Source organism: Bufo bufo, chromosome 6, assembly GCF_905171765.1.
Source record: "Bufo bufo chromosome 6, aBufBuf1.1, whole genome shotgun sequence".
Taxonomy (NCBI): Eukaryota; Metazoa; Chordata; class Amphibia; order Anura; family Bufonidae; genus Bufo; species Bufo bufo.
The window spans coordinates 3,621,529-3,635,617 of NC_053394.1; the positions used below are offsets into that span (position 1 = coordinate 3,621,529).

At 54.6% G+C, this 14,089-nt stretch overlaps 1 protein-coding gene across 1 annotated transcript in view; it reads right to left on the minus strand.

Annotated features, from left to right (window-relative positions):
• ENO4 (enolase 4) overlaps positions 1–14,089 on the minus strand; it is a 62,572-nt gene that overhangs the window by 8,151 nt on the left and 40,332 nt on the right. Inside the window, 3 exon segments of the mRNA XM_040436536.1 lie at positions 9,235–9,424; positions 9,742–9,867; positions 9,960–10,127. Coding sequence (XP_040292470.1) covers positions 9,235–9,424; positions 9,742–9,867; positions 9,960–10,127 — 484 coding nt within the window.

Here is a 14,089-nt window from a genome sequence, read left to right on the forward strand (position 1 = left end):
CACGAGTAGGGTGGTAGATGGAGATGAGGGAGGAGATGTATGGAGGTGCAGCACTGTGGAGAGCACGAGTAGGGTGGTAGATGGAGAAGAGGAGGAGATGTAGGGGTTGCAGCACTGTGGAGAGCACGAGTAGGGTGGTAGATGGAGATGAGGGAGGAGATGTGTGGAGGTGCAGCACTGGAGAGCAGGAGTAGGGTGGTAGATGGAGAAGAGGAGGTGATGTATGGAGGTGCAGCACTGTGGAGAGCAGGAGTAGGGTGGTAGATGGAGAAGAGGAGGAGATGTATGGAGGTGCAGCACTGTGGAGAGCAGGAGTAGGGTGGTAGATGGAGATGATGGAGGAGATGTATGGAGGTGCAGCACTGCGGAGAGCAGGAGTAGGGTGGTAGATGGAGAAGAGGAGGAGATGTAGGGGTTGCAGCACTGTGGAGAGCACGAGTAGGGTGGTAGATGGAGATGAGGGAGGAGATGTATGGAGGTGCAGCACTGTGGAGAGCAGGAGTAGGGTGGTAGATGGAGATGAGGAGGAGATGTAGGAGGTGCAGCACTGTGGAGAGCACGAGTAGGGTGGTAGATGGAGATGAGGGAGGAGATGTATGGAGGTGCAGCACTGCGGAGAGCAGGAGTAGGGTGGTAGATGGAGAAGAGGAGGAGATGTATGGAGGTGCAGCACTGTGGAGAGCACGAGTAGGGTGGTAGATGGAGATGAGGGAGGAGATGTATGGAGGTGCAGCACTGTGGAGAGCAGGAGTAGGGTGGTAGATGGAGATGAGGAGGAGATGTATGGAGGTGCAGCACTGGAGAGCAGGAGTAGGGTGGTAGATGGAGAAGAGGAGGTGATGTATGGAGGTGCAGCACTGTGGAGAGCAGGAGTAGGGTGGTAGATGGAGAAGAGGAGGAGATGTATGGAGGTGCAGCACTGTGGAGAGCATGAGTAGGGTGGTAGATGGAGAAGAGGAGGAGATGTAGGGGTTGCAGCACTGTGGAGAGCACGAGTAGGGTGGTAGATGGAGATGAGGGAGGAGATGTATGGAGGTGCAGCACTGGAGAGCAGGAGTAGGGTGGTAGATGGAGAAGAGGAGGTGATGTATGGAGGTGCAGCACTGTGGAGAGCAGGAGTAGGGTGGTAGATGGAGATGATGGAGGAGATGTATGGAGGTGCAGCACTGTGGAGAGCATGAGTAGGGTGGTAGATGGAGAAGAGGAGGAGATGTATGGAGGTGCAGCACTGTGGAGAGCAGGAGTAGGGTGGTAGATGGAGATGAGGGAGGAGATATATGGAGGTGCAGCACGGCGGAGAGCAGGAGCAGGGTGGTAGATGGAGAAGAGGAGGAGATGTATGGAGGTGCAGCACTGTGAAGAGCACGAGTAGGGTGGCAGATGGAGAAGAGGAGGAGATGTATGGAGGTGCAGCACTGTGGAGAGCACGAGTAGGGTGGTAGATGGAGAAGAGGAGGAGATGTATGGAGGTGCAGCACTGTGGAGAGCACGAGTAGGGTGGTAGATGGAGATGAGGGAGGAGATGTATGGAGGTGCAGCACTGTGGAGAGCACGAGTAGGGTGGTAGATGGAGAAGAGGAGGAGATGTATGGAGGTGCAGCACTGTGGAGAGCAGGAGTAGGGTGGTAGATGGAGATGAGGAGGAGATGTATGGAGGTGCAGCACTGTGGAGAGCAGGAGTAGGGTGGTAGATGGAGATGAGGAGGAGATGTATGGATGTGCAGCACTGTGGAGAGCAGGAGTAGGGTGGTAGATGGAGATGAGGGAGGAGATGTATGGAGGTGCAGCACTGTGGAGAGCAGGAGTAGGGTGGTAGATGGAGATGAGGGAGGAGATGTATAGAGGTGCAGCACTGTGGAGAGCATGAGTATGGTGGTAGATGGAGAAGAGGAGGAGATGTATGGAGGTGCAGCACTGTGGAGAGCAGGAGTAGGGTGGTAGATGGAGATGAGGGAGGAGATGTATAGAGGTGCAGCACTGTGGAGAGCAGGAGTAGGGTGGTAGATGGAGAAGAGGAGGAGATGTATGGAGGTGCAGCACTGTGGAGAGCAGGAGTAGGGTGGTAGATGGAGATGAGGAGGAGATGTATGGAGGTGCAGCACTGTGGAGAGCAGGAGTAGGGTGGTAGATGGAGATGAGGAGGAGATGTATGGAGGTGCAGCACTGTGGAGAGCAGGAGTAGGGTGGTAGATGGAGATGAGCAGGAGATGTATGGAGGTGCAGCACTGTGGAGAGCACGAGTAGGGTGGTAGATGGAGATGAGGGAGGAGATGTATGGAGGTGCAGCACTGTGGAGAGCAGGGGTAGGGTGGTAGATGGAGATGAGGAGGAGATATATGGAGGTGCAGCACTGTGGAGAGCAGGAGTAGGGTGGTAGATGGAGATGAGGAGGAGATGTATGGAGGTGCAGCACTGTGGAGAGCAGGAGTAGGGTGGTAGATGGAGATGAGGAGGAGATATATGGAGGTGCAGCACTGCGGAGAGCAGGAGTAGGGTGGTAGATGGAGATGAGGAGGAGATGTATGGAGGTGCAGCACTGTGGAGAGCAGGGGTAGGGTGGTAGATGGAGAAGAGGAGGAGATGTATGGAGGTGCAGCACTGTGGAGAGCAGGAGTAGGGTGGTAGATGGAGATGAGGAGGAGATGTATGGAGGTGCAGCACTGTGGAGAGCAGGAGTAGGGTGGTAGATGGAGATGATGGAGGAGATGTATGGAGGTGCAGCACTGTGTAGAGCAGGAGTAGGGTGGTAGATGGAGAAGAGGAGGAGATGTATGGAGGTGCAGCACTGTGGAGAGCAGGAGTAGGGTGGTAGATGGAGAAGAGGAGGAGATGTATGGAGGTGCAGCACTGTGGAGAGCAGGAGTAGGGTGGTAGATGGAGATGAGGGAGGAGATGTATGGAGGTGCAGCACTGTGGAGAGCAGGAGTAGGGTGGTAGATGGAGATGAGGGAGGAGATGTATGGAGGTGCAGCACTGTGGAGAGCAGGAGTAGGGTGGTAGATGGAGATGGGGAGGAGATGTATGGAGGTGCAGCACTCTGGAGAGCAGGAGTAGGGTGGTAGATGGAGGTGAGGGAGGAGATGTATGGAGGTGCAGCACTGTGGAGAGCAGGAGTAGGGTGGTAGACGGAGAAGAGGAGGAGATGTATGGAGGTGCAGCACTGTGGAGAGCAGGAGTAGGGTGGTAGATGGAGAAGAGGAGGAGATGTATGGAGGTGCAGCACTGTGTAGAGCAGGAGTAGGGTGGTAGATGGAGAAGAGGAGGAGATGTATGGAGGTGCAGCACTGTGGAGAGCAGGAGTAGGGTGGTAGATGGAGATGAGGGAGGAGATGTATGGAGGTGCAGCACTGTGGAGAGCAGGAGTAGGGTGGTAGATGGAGATGAGGGAGGAGATGTATGGAGGTGCAGCACTGTGGAGAGCAGGAGTAGGGTGGTAGATGGAGATGGGGAGGAGATGTATGGAGGTGCAGCACTCTGGAGAGCAGGAGTAGGGTGGTAGATGGAGGTGAGGGAGGAGATGTATGGAGGTGCAGCACTGTGGAGAGCAGGAGTAGGGTGGTAGATGGAGAAGAGGAGGAGATGTATGGAGGTGCAGCACTGTGGAGAGCAGGAGTAGGGTGGTAGATGGAGAAGAGGAGGAGATGTATGGAGGTGCAGCACTGTGGAGAGCTTTGTGGGTGAGAAGTTTGAACTGTATTCTGTGGTGGATGGGCAACCAGTGAAGTGACTGGCACAGACTAGTAGCATTAGTGTAGTGGTTGGATGGATAGATGATCCTGGCTGCAGCATTTAGGACAGACTGAAGGGGGGGGAGTTTAGTGAGAGGGAGACCGATTAGTAATGTGTTGCAGTAGTCAAGACGAGAATGAATCAAAGCAACAAGAGTTTTTGCCGTTTCCATCGTAAGAAAAGGGCGGATTCTGGCGATATTCTTGAGGTGCAGACGACAAGAGCGTGTAAGTGATTGAATATGGAGAACAAAGGAAAGATCAGAGTCAACTGTGGCCCCAAGACAGTTTTTGAGAGGTTCAGTTTTAGATACAGAGAGGACATGATGTCAGAGAGAGCTGCCAGACAATTACTGGTGTTTTGGAGTAAAGCAGGGGTGATGTCAGGGGACGAAGTGTATAGTTGGGTGTCGTCAGCATAGAGATGGTATCGAAAGCCAAATCTACTGATAGTCTGAGGAAGAGGAGAAGAAGAAGAGCCAGCGAATGATACGCTAAAGGAGCGGCCAGAGAGATGGGAAGAGAACCAAGAGAGAGCAGTGGCCTTAAAGGGTTTCTGTCACCCCACAAAACTCATTTTTTTTTTTTTGGATAGTTAGATTCCTTATAGGGCGATATAGCAGAATATAATAGTCTTACTTACTTTCACGCGGCCGATTCTTTATAAAACGAAGTTTTATAATATGTAAATGAGGGCTCTACCAGCAAGTAGGGCAGGCATCACCGAAAGAGAAGACGTCATCGGCGCAGGCGCACTGAGGGAGTGCTGAGGAGACGAGCCTCCTCATCTCAGAGCGCCTGCACCGAATGACCAGAGGCGCGCGATTTTTGAAATACTGACAGGGCCGGCCGGAGAAGGAGATCCCGGCTGGCCCTGTCAATCAACAGGAGGAGGGGGCGGATTTCTGCTGCGGCTACCAGCAAGTAGACGCCCTACTTGCTGGTAGAGCCCTCATTTACATATTATAAAAGTTCGTTTTATAAAGAATCGGCCGCGTGAAAGTAAGTAAGACTATTATATTCTCCTATATCGCCCTATAAGGAATCTAACTATCCAAAAAAAAAAAAAAGAGTTTTGTGGGGTGACAGAAACCCTTTAAAGGGATTTTGTCATCTCGTTTTAGCCTATAGAGCTGCGGACATGCACGGCTGGATCGCTGCTAGCATGTCCGCAATATACCTGTCCCATAGCGCTGTGTGCTTTTATTGTGTTTAAAAATGATTTTATAGATATGTAAATGAGCCTGGTAAGGAGCCCAAGGGGCTGTAATAACCTTGGAGCCCAGCCACGCCCCCTGTGAAGGAGCCCAGCACCACCTGCGTCCTCCGAATCGCCTCCTTGCTCACAAAGTTAGATCTCCGTAATCTTGCTCGCGCATGCGCAGTTCCTTTCCTTCACGAGATTACGGTGATCTAACTGTGAGCAAGGAGGAGATTCGGAGGACGCAGGCGGTGCTGGGCTCCTTCACAGGGGGGCGTGGCTAGGCTCCAAGAAGGTTAGTACAGCCCCTTGGGCTCCTTACCAGGCTCATTTACATATCTATAAAATCACACAGCGCTATGGGACAGGTATATTGCGGCCGTGCATGTCCGCAGCTCTATAGGCTAAAACGAGGTGACAGAATCTCTTTAAGGCCAATTGAGTGGAGCATGGTGAGGAGGAGTTTATGGTCTACGGCATAGAACGCTGCAGAGAGATCCAGCAGAATCGGTAGAGAATAGTCACCATTTCTTTTTGCTGTTAGGAGATCGTTAGACACTTTAGTAAGGGCAGTTTCTGTAGAGTGAAGAGGGCGAAAGGCAGATTGTAAGGGGTGAAGAGAAAAGAGTTTGCAGAGAGATAGCTTACTAAGGCCTCTTTCACACTTGCGTTGTCCGGATCCGTCGTGTACTCCATTTGCCGGAGGTGCCCGCCGGATCCGGAAAAACGCAAGTGAACTGAAAGCATTTGAAGACGGATCCGTCTTCAAAATGCGTTCACTGTTACTATGGCAGCCAGGACGCTATTAAAGTCCTGGTTGCCGTAGTAGTAGTGGGGAGCGGGGGAGCGGTATACTTACAGTCCGTGCGGCTCCCCGGGCGCTCCAGAATGACATCCATGTGATCACGTCATCCATGCGCATGGGGCGCCCTGACGTCACTCTGGAGTGCCCCGGGAGCCGCACGGACGGTAAGTATACTGCTCCCCCGCTCCCCACTACACTTTACCATGGCAAACAGGACTTTAGTGTCCTGGGAACCATGGTAACCATTCAGAAAAAGCTAAATGTCGGATCCGGTAATGCGCCGAAACGACGTTTAGCTTAAGGCCGGATCCGGATTAATGCCTTTCAATGGGCATTAATTCCGGATCCGGCCTTGCGGCAAGTGTTCAGGATTTTTGGCCGGAGCAAAAAGTGCAGCATGCTGTGGTATTTTCTCCGGCCAAAAAACGTTCCGGTCCGGAACTGAAGACATCCTGATGCATCCTGAACGGATTTCTCTCCATTCAGAAAGCATTAGGATAAAACTGATCAGGATTCTTCCGGCATAGAGCCCCGACGACGGAACTCTATGCCGGAAGAAAAGAACAATGCAAGTGTGAAAGAGCCCTTAGCGAGAGCAGACAAGACGTTCCAGGAGTTTAGAGCTGAAGGGGAGGTTAGAAACAGGTCGGTAGTTAACAGGTCAGGTCAAGAGATGGTTTCTTAAAGGGCTTCTATCACCCCACTAAACAGTTTTTTATTTTTTTTGTGTACTTATAATCCCTATCCTGCCATATTGCTATACCTTATGTTATTAATAATTTTTGTTCAGTAGATTTTGCAAAAAACGTACTTTTATGATCTGCTAATTACCTGTCTACCAGCAAGTAGGGCGTCTACTTGCTGGTAGCAGCCGCAGAAAACCGCCCCCTCCTCTTGTTGATTGACAGGGCCAGCCGCGATCTCCTCCTCCGGCCGGCCCTGTCAGCATTTCAAAAATCGCGCGCCTGTGTTGATTCGGCGCAGGCGCTCTAAAATAAGGAGGCTCGCCTCCTCAGCACTCCCTCAGTCTTCTCTTTCGGTGACGTCATCGGCGCAGGCGCACTGAGGGAGTGCTGAGGAGGCGAGCCTCCTTATTTTAGAGCGCCTGCGCCGAATCAACACAGGCGCGCGATTTTTGAAATGCTGACAGGGCCGGCCGGAGGAGGAGATCGCGGCTGGCCCTGTCAATCAACAAGAGGAGGGGGCGGTTTTCTGCGGCTGCTACCAGCAAGTAGACGCCCTACTTGCTGGTAGACAGGTAATTAGCAGATCATAAAAGTACGTTTTTTGCAAAATCTACTGAACAAAAATTATTAATAACATAATGTATGGCAATATGGCAGGATAGGGATTATAAGTACACAAAAAAAAAAAATCAGTTTAGTGGGGTGACAGAAGCCCTTTAAGTAGTGGGGTTATAATAGAGCGTTTGAAAGAGGAGGGAAAGATACCAGAAGAGAGAGAGAGTTAAACATTGTAGTCAGGTGAGAGATGACGGCCGGGGAGAGGGACTGGAGGAGGTGAGATGGAAGAGGATCACGGCTACAGGTCGTGGGTCGAGAGAAGAGAGAAGCCGGGAGACGTCTTCCTCTGTTATAGGGTCAAAAGAGGAGCGAGAGCATGTGGAGGAATCGGAGGGACGAGGATTGGAATTATTGCAGTAATGGAGCGGCTGGGGTGAAGTAATGGCGCAGTTAGGACGCAGTAATGGCGCAGTTAGGACGCAGTAATGGCGCAGTTAGGACGCAGTAATGGCGCAGTTAGGACGCAGTAATGGCGCAGTTAGGACGCAGTAATGGCGCAGTTAGGACGCAGTAATGGCGCAGTTAGGACGCAGTAATGGCGCAGTTAGGACGCAGTAATGGCGCAGTTAGGACGCAGTAATGGCGCAGTTAGGACGCAGTAATGGCGCAGTTAGGACGCAGTAATGGCGCAGTTAGGACGCAGTTATGGCGCAGTTAGGACGCAGTAATGGCGCAGTTAGGACGCAGTAATGGCGCAGTTAGGACGCAGTAATGGCGCAGTTAGGACGCAGTTATGGCGCAGTTAGGACGCAGTAATGGCGCAGTTAGGACGCAGTAATGGCGCAGTTAGGACGCAGTAATGGCGCAGTTAGGACGCAGTTATGGCGCAGTTAGGACGCAGTTATGGCGCAGTTAGGACGCAGTAATGGCGCAGTTAGGACGCAGTTATGGCGCAGTTAGGACGCAGTAATGGCGCAGTTAGGACGCAGTAATGGCGCAGTTAGGACGCAGTAATGGCGCAGTTAGGACGCAGTTATGGCGCAGTTAGGACGCAGTAATGGCGCAGTTAGGACGCAGTTATGGCGCAGTTAGGACGCAGTAATGGCGCAGTTAGGACGCAGTTATGGCGCAGTTAGGACGCAGTAATGGCGCAGTTAGGACGCAGTAATGGCGCAGTTAGGACGCAGTAATGGCGCAGTTAGGACGCAGTAATGGCGCAGTTAGGACGCAGTAATGGCGCAGTTAGGACGCAGTTATGGCGCAGTTAGGACGCAGTTATGGCGCAGTTAGGACGCAGTAATGGCGCAGTTAGGACGCAGTTATGGCGCAGTTAGGACGCAGTTATGGCGCAGTTAGGACGCAGTAATGGCGCAGTTAGGACGCAGTAATGGCGCAGTTAGGACGCAGTAATGGCGCAGTTAGGACGCAGTTATGGCGCAGTTAGGACGCAGTAATGGCGCAGTTAGGACGCAGTAATGGCGCAGTTAGGACGCAGTTATGGCGCAGTTAGGACGCAGTAATGGCGCAGTTAGGACGCAGTAATGGCGCAGTTAGGACGCAGTAATGGCGCAGTTAGGACGCAGTAATGGCGCAGTTAGGACGCAGTAATGGCGCAGTTAGGACGCAGTAATGGCGCAGTTAGGACGCAGTAATGGCGCAGTTAGGACGCAGTTATGGCGCAGTTAGGACGCAGTAATGGCGCAGTTAGGACGCAGTAATGGCGCAGTTAGGACGCAGTAATGGCGCAGTTAGGACGCAGTAATGGCGCAGTTAGGACGCAGTAATGGCGCAGTTAGGACGCAGTAATGGCGCAGTTAGGACGCAGTAATGGCGCAGTTGGGGTGCAGTTATGGACATGCGTTCACAACGCAGTTCTACAATTTAGCCCGTTTAGCAGTGAATTAACCCCTGGTGTCCTGCATAGCAGAAATTATCTACATGATTCCATTCATTGCGGCCGCCTATAACTGCGCTGTGTGGCGGCACACTAATGCAAATATGCCCTCATTGGAAACAGTTGGGCCCCTGTGTTAACCCCTCATACACCGGGCCCTGTATTAAACCGTCGTGTGATCTCCATCCATTGGCCCTTTGATAACCCCTTAGTGACTTCGATATCGGCTCTTGTATTAACCCCTCATGTGTCCCCATACACTGGCCCCCTGTATTAACCCCTCATGTCACCTCCATACACCAGCCCCTTATAAGCAGTCTGACCCCAGTATGGCGCCTGTATGGATGGATGACGTATCTTACCTTCGATCAGCCGTACGGCGGCCAGCAGGTCGGACACGGTCGTCTCACCGGTCAGTTTGAGGATGGGGCCGCTGCAGACGGGATGGTTATTGCCCTGCAGGAGGTCGCTCACTGATCTCAATGCCATATCCGCCATCAGGTGACATCTGGCGCCGACAGCTCTTCCCAGCGCCCGCCACTGCTGCCTGTCCTGTTCGGGTACAGGAATACGGAGGAAGGGGGGGGGATTTACTACAAGTAGAAGCTGCAGAATCCTAGAGCCACTGCCAGGGTCAGACGTCATGTGGGGCCACATGTATTCCAGTGCTGACAACACCTGGCTGCTGCAGAACCTCTTCACATGGGTAGCCAACAGGAAGACATAATTGTGGATCGGCTTTGATGGGCAGGGCAGGCCGTATACGCCATAACAGTGTAAATTATAGGGAGGTCAGAGGTCACTTCACAGTCACATGACCTGTAGAGTAAGAGTAATTCTACCTCTGTATTAGAAAGGGTTAACATTACCTCTTTCCTGAGCGGGTCTATTAACGCCATGATGGCGCCATGCCGCGTGATTAAATCCACGTACAGATCGACCATCTCGTCCGGACTCTTCCAGGTTCCACTGACCACTTCATATCGACCTTTATTCTAGGGGGAGGGGATGCAATGAGGTCAAAAGTCACAGGCGACAAATGAAAACAATGAAAAGCGGAGAACGGCATCAATCAATCACGACTTACGTAGTCCATTAATTCGTGGGCCGCGCAATTTATGGCTAAATACACATTGGTTCCCAGTTCCAGGCCGAGTTGCTCGCAGGCGTCTCGGATTAACTCCAGAGGTTGATCCAGGCGGTCGCAGGCGAGGACGAGGCAGCCCAGCGGGGACACGCCCTTAATTACCGACTGCTGGCATCACAGAGAGAAGCGGGGATCGGTGAGAGAGCAAAATGGTGGATCACATCAACACGGCAGCCGCCATTAAAATCTGCTAAAAAGTCACCTACAGCTCAGAGGGGGCAAAATGGATCCCTCTAATACCCATAGCGCTGTCATATTTCCCTCCGCACCCACAGGGGGTCATCTACACAGATATCACTACCAATACTTACTGGCGGTGAGAGAGTTCTGAAGGATCGTCTCTGTTATGTGCAGAAACAGCGCCCCTCCAGGCCATGGTGGTGTCTGATATTACAGCCCAGCCCCATACGCCTCAATATGAAGGGAGCAGCTGGTGGCCCGTGACACGGCTTTACCAGATGATGGGAGTGCAGATGATGGGAGTGCACGCAATGAGAATGCAGGTAATGGGAAGGCAGATGATGGGAGTGCACGTAATGGGAAGGCAGATGATGGGAGTGCAGGTAATGGGAATGCAGATGATGGGAGTGCACGCAATGGGAATGCAGATGATGGGAGTGCACGCAATGGGAATCCAGACTCCTATGTCCCCTCCGGTCTCCGCTATCTCTCTCCAGGCAGTTCTGTCACTTCCAGACCCTCTATGTTCTCCTTCAGACCCCTCCTGTCCCCCTCCTGACATCTGCAGTTAATGGAAGTACAGGTGATGGGAGTGCACATAACAGAAGTGCATACTCCTCTGTCCACTCTTGGTACAACATGGTACCCCTCTGGACCCCTCTGTCCCCTCTCCGGACCCCTCTGTCCTCCTCCTGAGCCCCTCTATCCCCCCTCTGGATCCCTCTGACCTCCCTCCAGACCCCTCTGTCCTACATCGGTCCCCTCTGTCCCCCGCCGGATCCCTCTGTCCAACCCCTGGATCCCTCTGATCTCCCTCCAAGCCCCTCTGTCCTCCATCGATCCCCTCTGTCCCCCCTCCATATCCCTCTGACCTCCCTCCAGACCCCTATGTCCCCCCTCTGGATCCCTCCGACCTTCCTCCAGACCCCTCTGTCCCCCCTCAGGATCCCTCTGACCTCCCTCTGGACACCTCTGTCCCCCCTCCGGATCCCTCTGACCTCCATCAGGATCCCTCTGTCCCCCCTCAGGATCCCTCTGTCCTCCATCGGTCCCCTCTTTCCCCCCTCCGGATTCCTCTGTCCTCCATCGGTCCCCTCTGTTCCCCGTCAGAATCCCTCTGACCTCCCTCTGGACACCTCTGTTCCCCCTCAGGATCCCTCTGTCCCCCCTCAGGATCCCTCTGACCTTCATCAGTCCCCTCTTTCCCATCTCCGGATCCCTCTGTCCTCCATCTGTCCCCTCTGTTCCCCCTGAGAATCCCTCTGACCTCCCTCTGGACACCTCTGTCCCCACTCCGGATCCCTCTGACCTCCCTCTGGACACCTCTGTTCCCCCTCAGGATCCCTCTGACCTACCTCTGGACACCTCTGTCCCCCCTCCGGATCCCTCTGTCCTCCATCGGTCCCCTCTTTCCCCCCTCCGGATTCCTCTGTCCTCCATCGGTCCCCTCTGTTCCCCGTCAGAATCCCTCTGACCTCCCTCTGGACACCTCTGTCCCCACTCCGGATCCCTCTGACCTCCCTCTGGACACCTCTGTTCCCCCTCAGGATCCCTCTGTCCCCCCTCAGGATCCCTCTGTCCCCCCTCAGGATCCCTCTGACCTTCATCGGTCCCCTCTTTCCCATCTCCGGATCCCTCTGTCCTCCAGCTGTCCCCTCTGTTCCCCCTGAGAATCCCTCTGACCTCCCTCTGGACACCTCTGTCCCCACTCCGGATCCCTCTGACCTCCCTCTGGACACCTCTGTTCCCCCTGAGAATCCCTCTGACCTCCCTCTGGACACCTCTGTCCCCCCTCAGGATCCCTCTGTCCTCCATCGGTCCCCTCTTTCCCCCCTCCGGATTCCTCTGTCCTCCATCGGTCCCCTCTGTTCCCCGTCAGAATCCCTCTGACCTCCCTCTGGACACCTCTGTCCCCACTCCGGATCCCTCTGACCTCCCTCTGGACACCTCTGTCCCCACTCCGGATCCCTCTGACCTCCCTCTGGACACCTCTGTTCCCCCTCAGGATCCCTCTGACCTACCTCTGGACACCTCTGTCCCCCCTCAGGATCCCTCTGACCTACCTCTGGACACCTCTGTCCCCCCTCCGGATCCCTCTTACCTCCCTCTGGACACCTCTGTCCCCACTCCGGATCCCTCTGACCTCCCTCTGGACACCTCTGTTCCCCCTCAGGATCCCTCTGACCTACCTCTGGACACCTCTGTCCCCCCTCAGGATCCCTCTGACCTACCTCTGGACACCTCTGTCCCCCCTCCGGATCCCTCTGACCTCCCTCTGGACACCTCTGTCCCCCCTCAGGACACCTCTGTCCCCACTCCGGATCCCTCTGACCTCCCTCTGGACACCTCTGTTCCCTCTCAGGATCCCTCTGTCCTCCATCGGTCTCCTCCTTCCCCCCTCAGGATCCCTCTGTCTCCCCTCAGGATCCCTCTGGACACCCCTGTTCCCCCTCAAGATCCCTCTGTCCTCCCTCTGGACACCTCTTTCCCCCTCCGGATCCCTCTGACCTCCCTCTGGACACCTCTTTCCCCCTGAGGATCCCTCTGTCCTCCATCGGTCCCCTCTGTCCCCCCTCAGGATCCCTCTGTCCCCCCTGAGGATCCCTCTGTCCCCCCTGAGGATCCCTCTGACCTCCCTCTGGACACCTCTGTTCCCCCTTAGGATTCCTCTGTCCCCACTCTGGACACCTCTTTCCCCCCTCCGGATCCCTGTGACCTCCCTCTGGACACCTCTTTCCCCCTCAGGATCCCTCTGTCCTCCATCGGTTCCCTCTGTCCCCCCTAAGGATCCCTCTGACCTCCCTCTGGACACCTCCGTCCCCCCTCCGGATCCCTCTAACCTCCCTCTGGACACCTCTGTCTCCCCTCAGGATCCCTCTGACCTCCCTCTGGACACCTCTGTCCCCCCTCAGGATCCCTCTGTCCTCCCTCTGGACACCTCTTTCCCCCTGAGGATCCCTCTGACCTCCCTCTGGACACCTCTTTCCCCCTGAGGATCCCTCTGTCCTCCATCGGTCCCCTCTGTCCCCCCTGAGGATCCCTCTGTCCCCCTTGAGGATCCCTCTGTCCCCCCTGAGGATCCCTCTGACCTCCCTCTGGACACCTCTGTTCCCCCATAGGATCCCTCTGTCCCCACTCTGGATCCCTCTGACCTCCCTCTGGACACCTCTTTCCCCCTCCGGATCCCTCTGACCTCCCTCTGGACACCTCTTTCCCCCTGAGGATCCCTCTGTCCTCCATCGGTCCCCTCTGTCCCCCCTGAGGATCCCTCTGTCCCCCTTGAGGATCCCTCTGTCCCCCCTGAGGATCCCTCTGACCTCCCTCTGGACACCTCTGTTCCCCCTTAGGATCCCTCTGTCCCCACTCTGGATCCCTCTGACCTCCCTCTGGACACCTCTTTCCCCCCTCCGGATCCCTGTGACCTCCCTCTGGACACCTCTTTCCCCCTCAGGATCCCTCTGTCCTCCATCGGTTCCCTCTGTCCCCCCTCAGGATCCCTCTGTCCCCCCTAAGGATCCCTCTGACCTCCCTCTGGACACCTCTGTCCCCCCTCAGGATCCCTCTGACCTCCCTCTGGACACCTCTGTTCCCCCTTAGGATCCCTCTGTCCCCCCTCTGGACACCTCTGTCCCCACTCTGGATCCCTCTGGACACCTCTTTCCCCCCTCAGGATCCCTCTGTCCCCCCTGTGGACACCTCTTTCCCCCCTCCGGATCCCTCTGACCTCACACTGACCTCCCTCCGACCCCTCTTTCCCCCCTCCGGACCCCTATAGGCACAGTATATAGGCACACAATGATGAGGTACATAAGTGCACACATGGTATACACATAGCATATGCCTAGATACAGGGTGAAGCAGCAATTGAGGGGCTGAATGCGGATCTACCC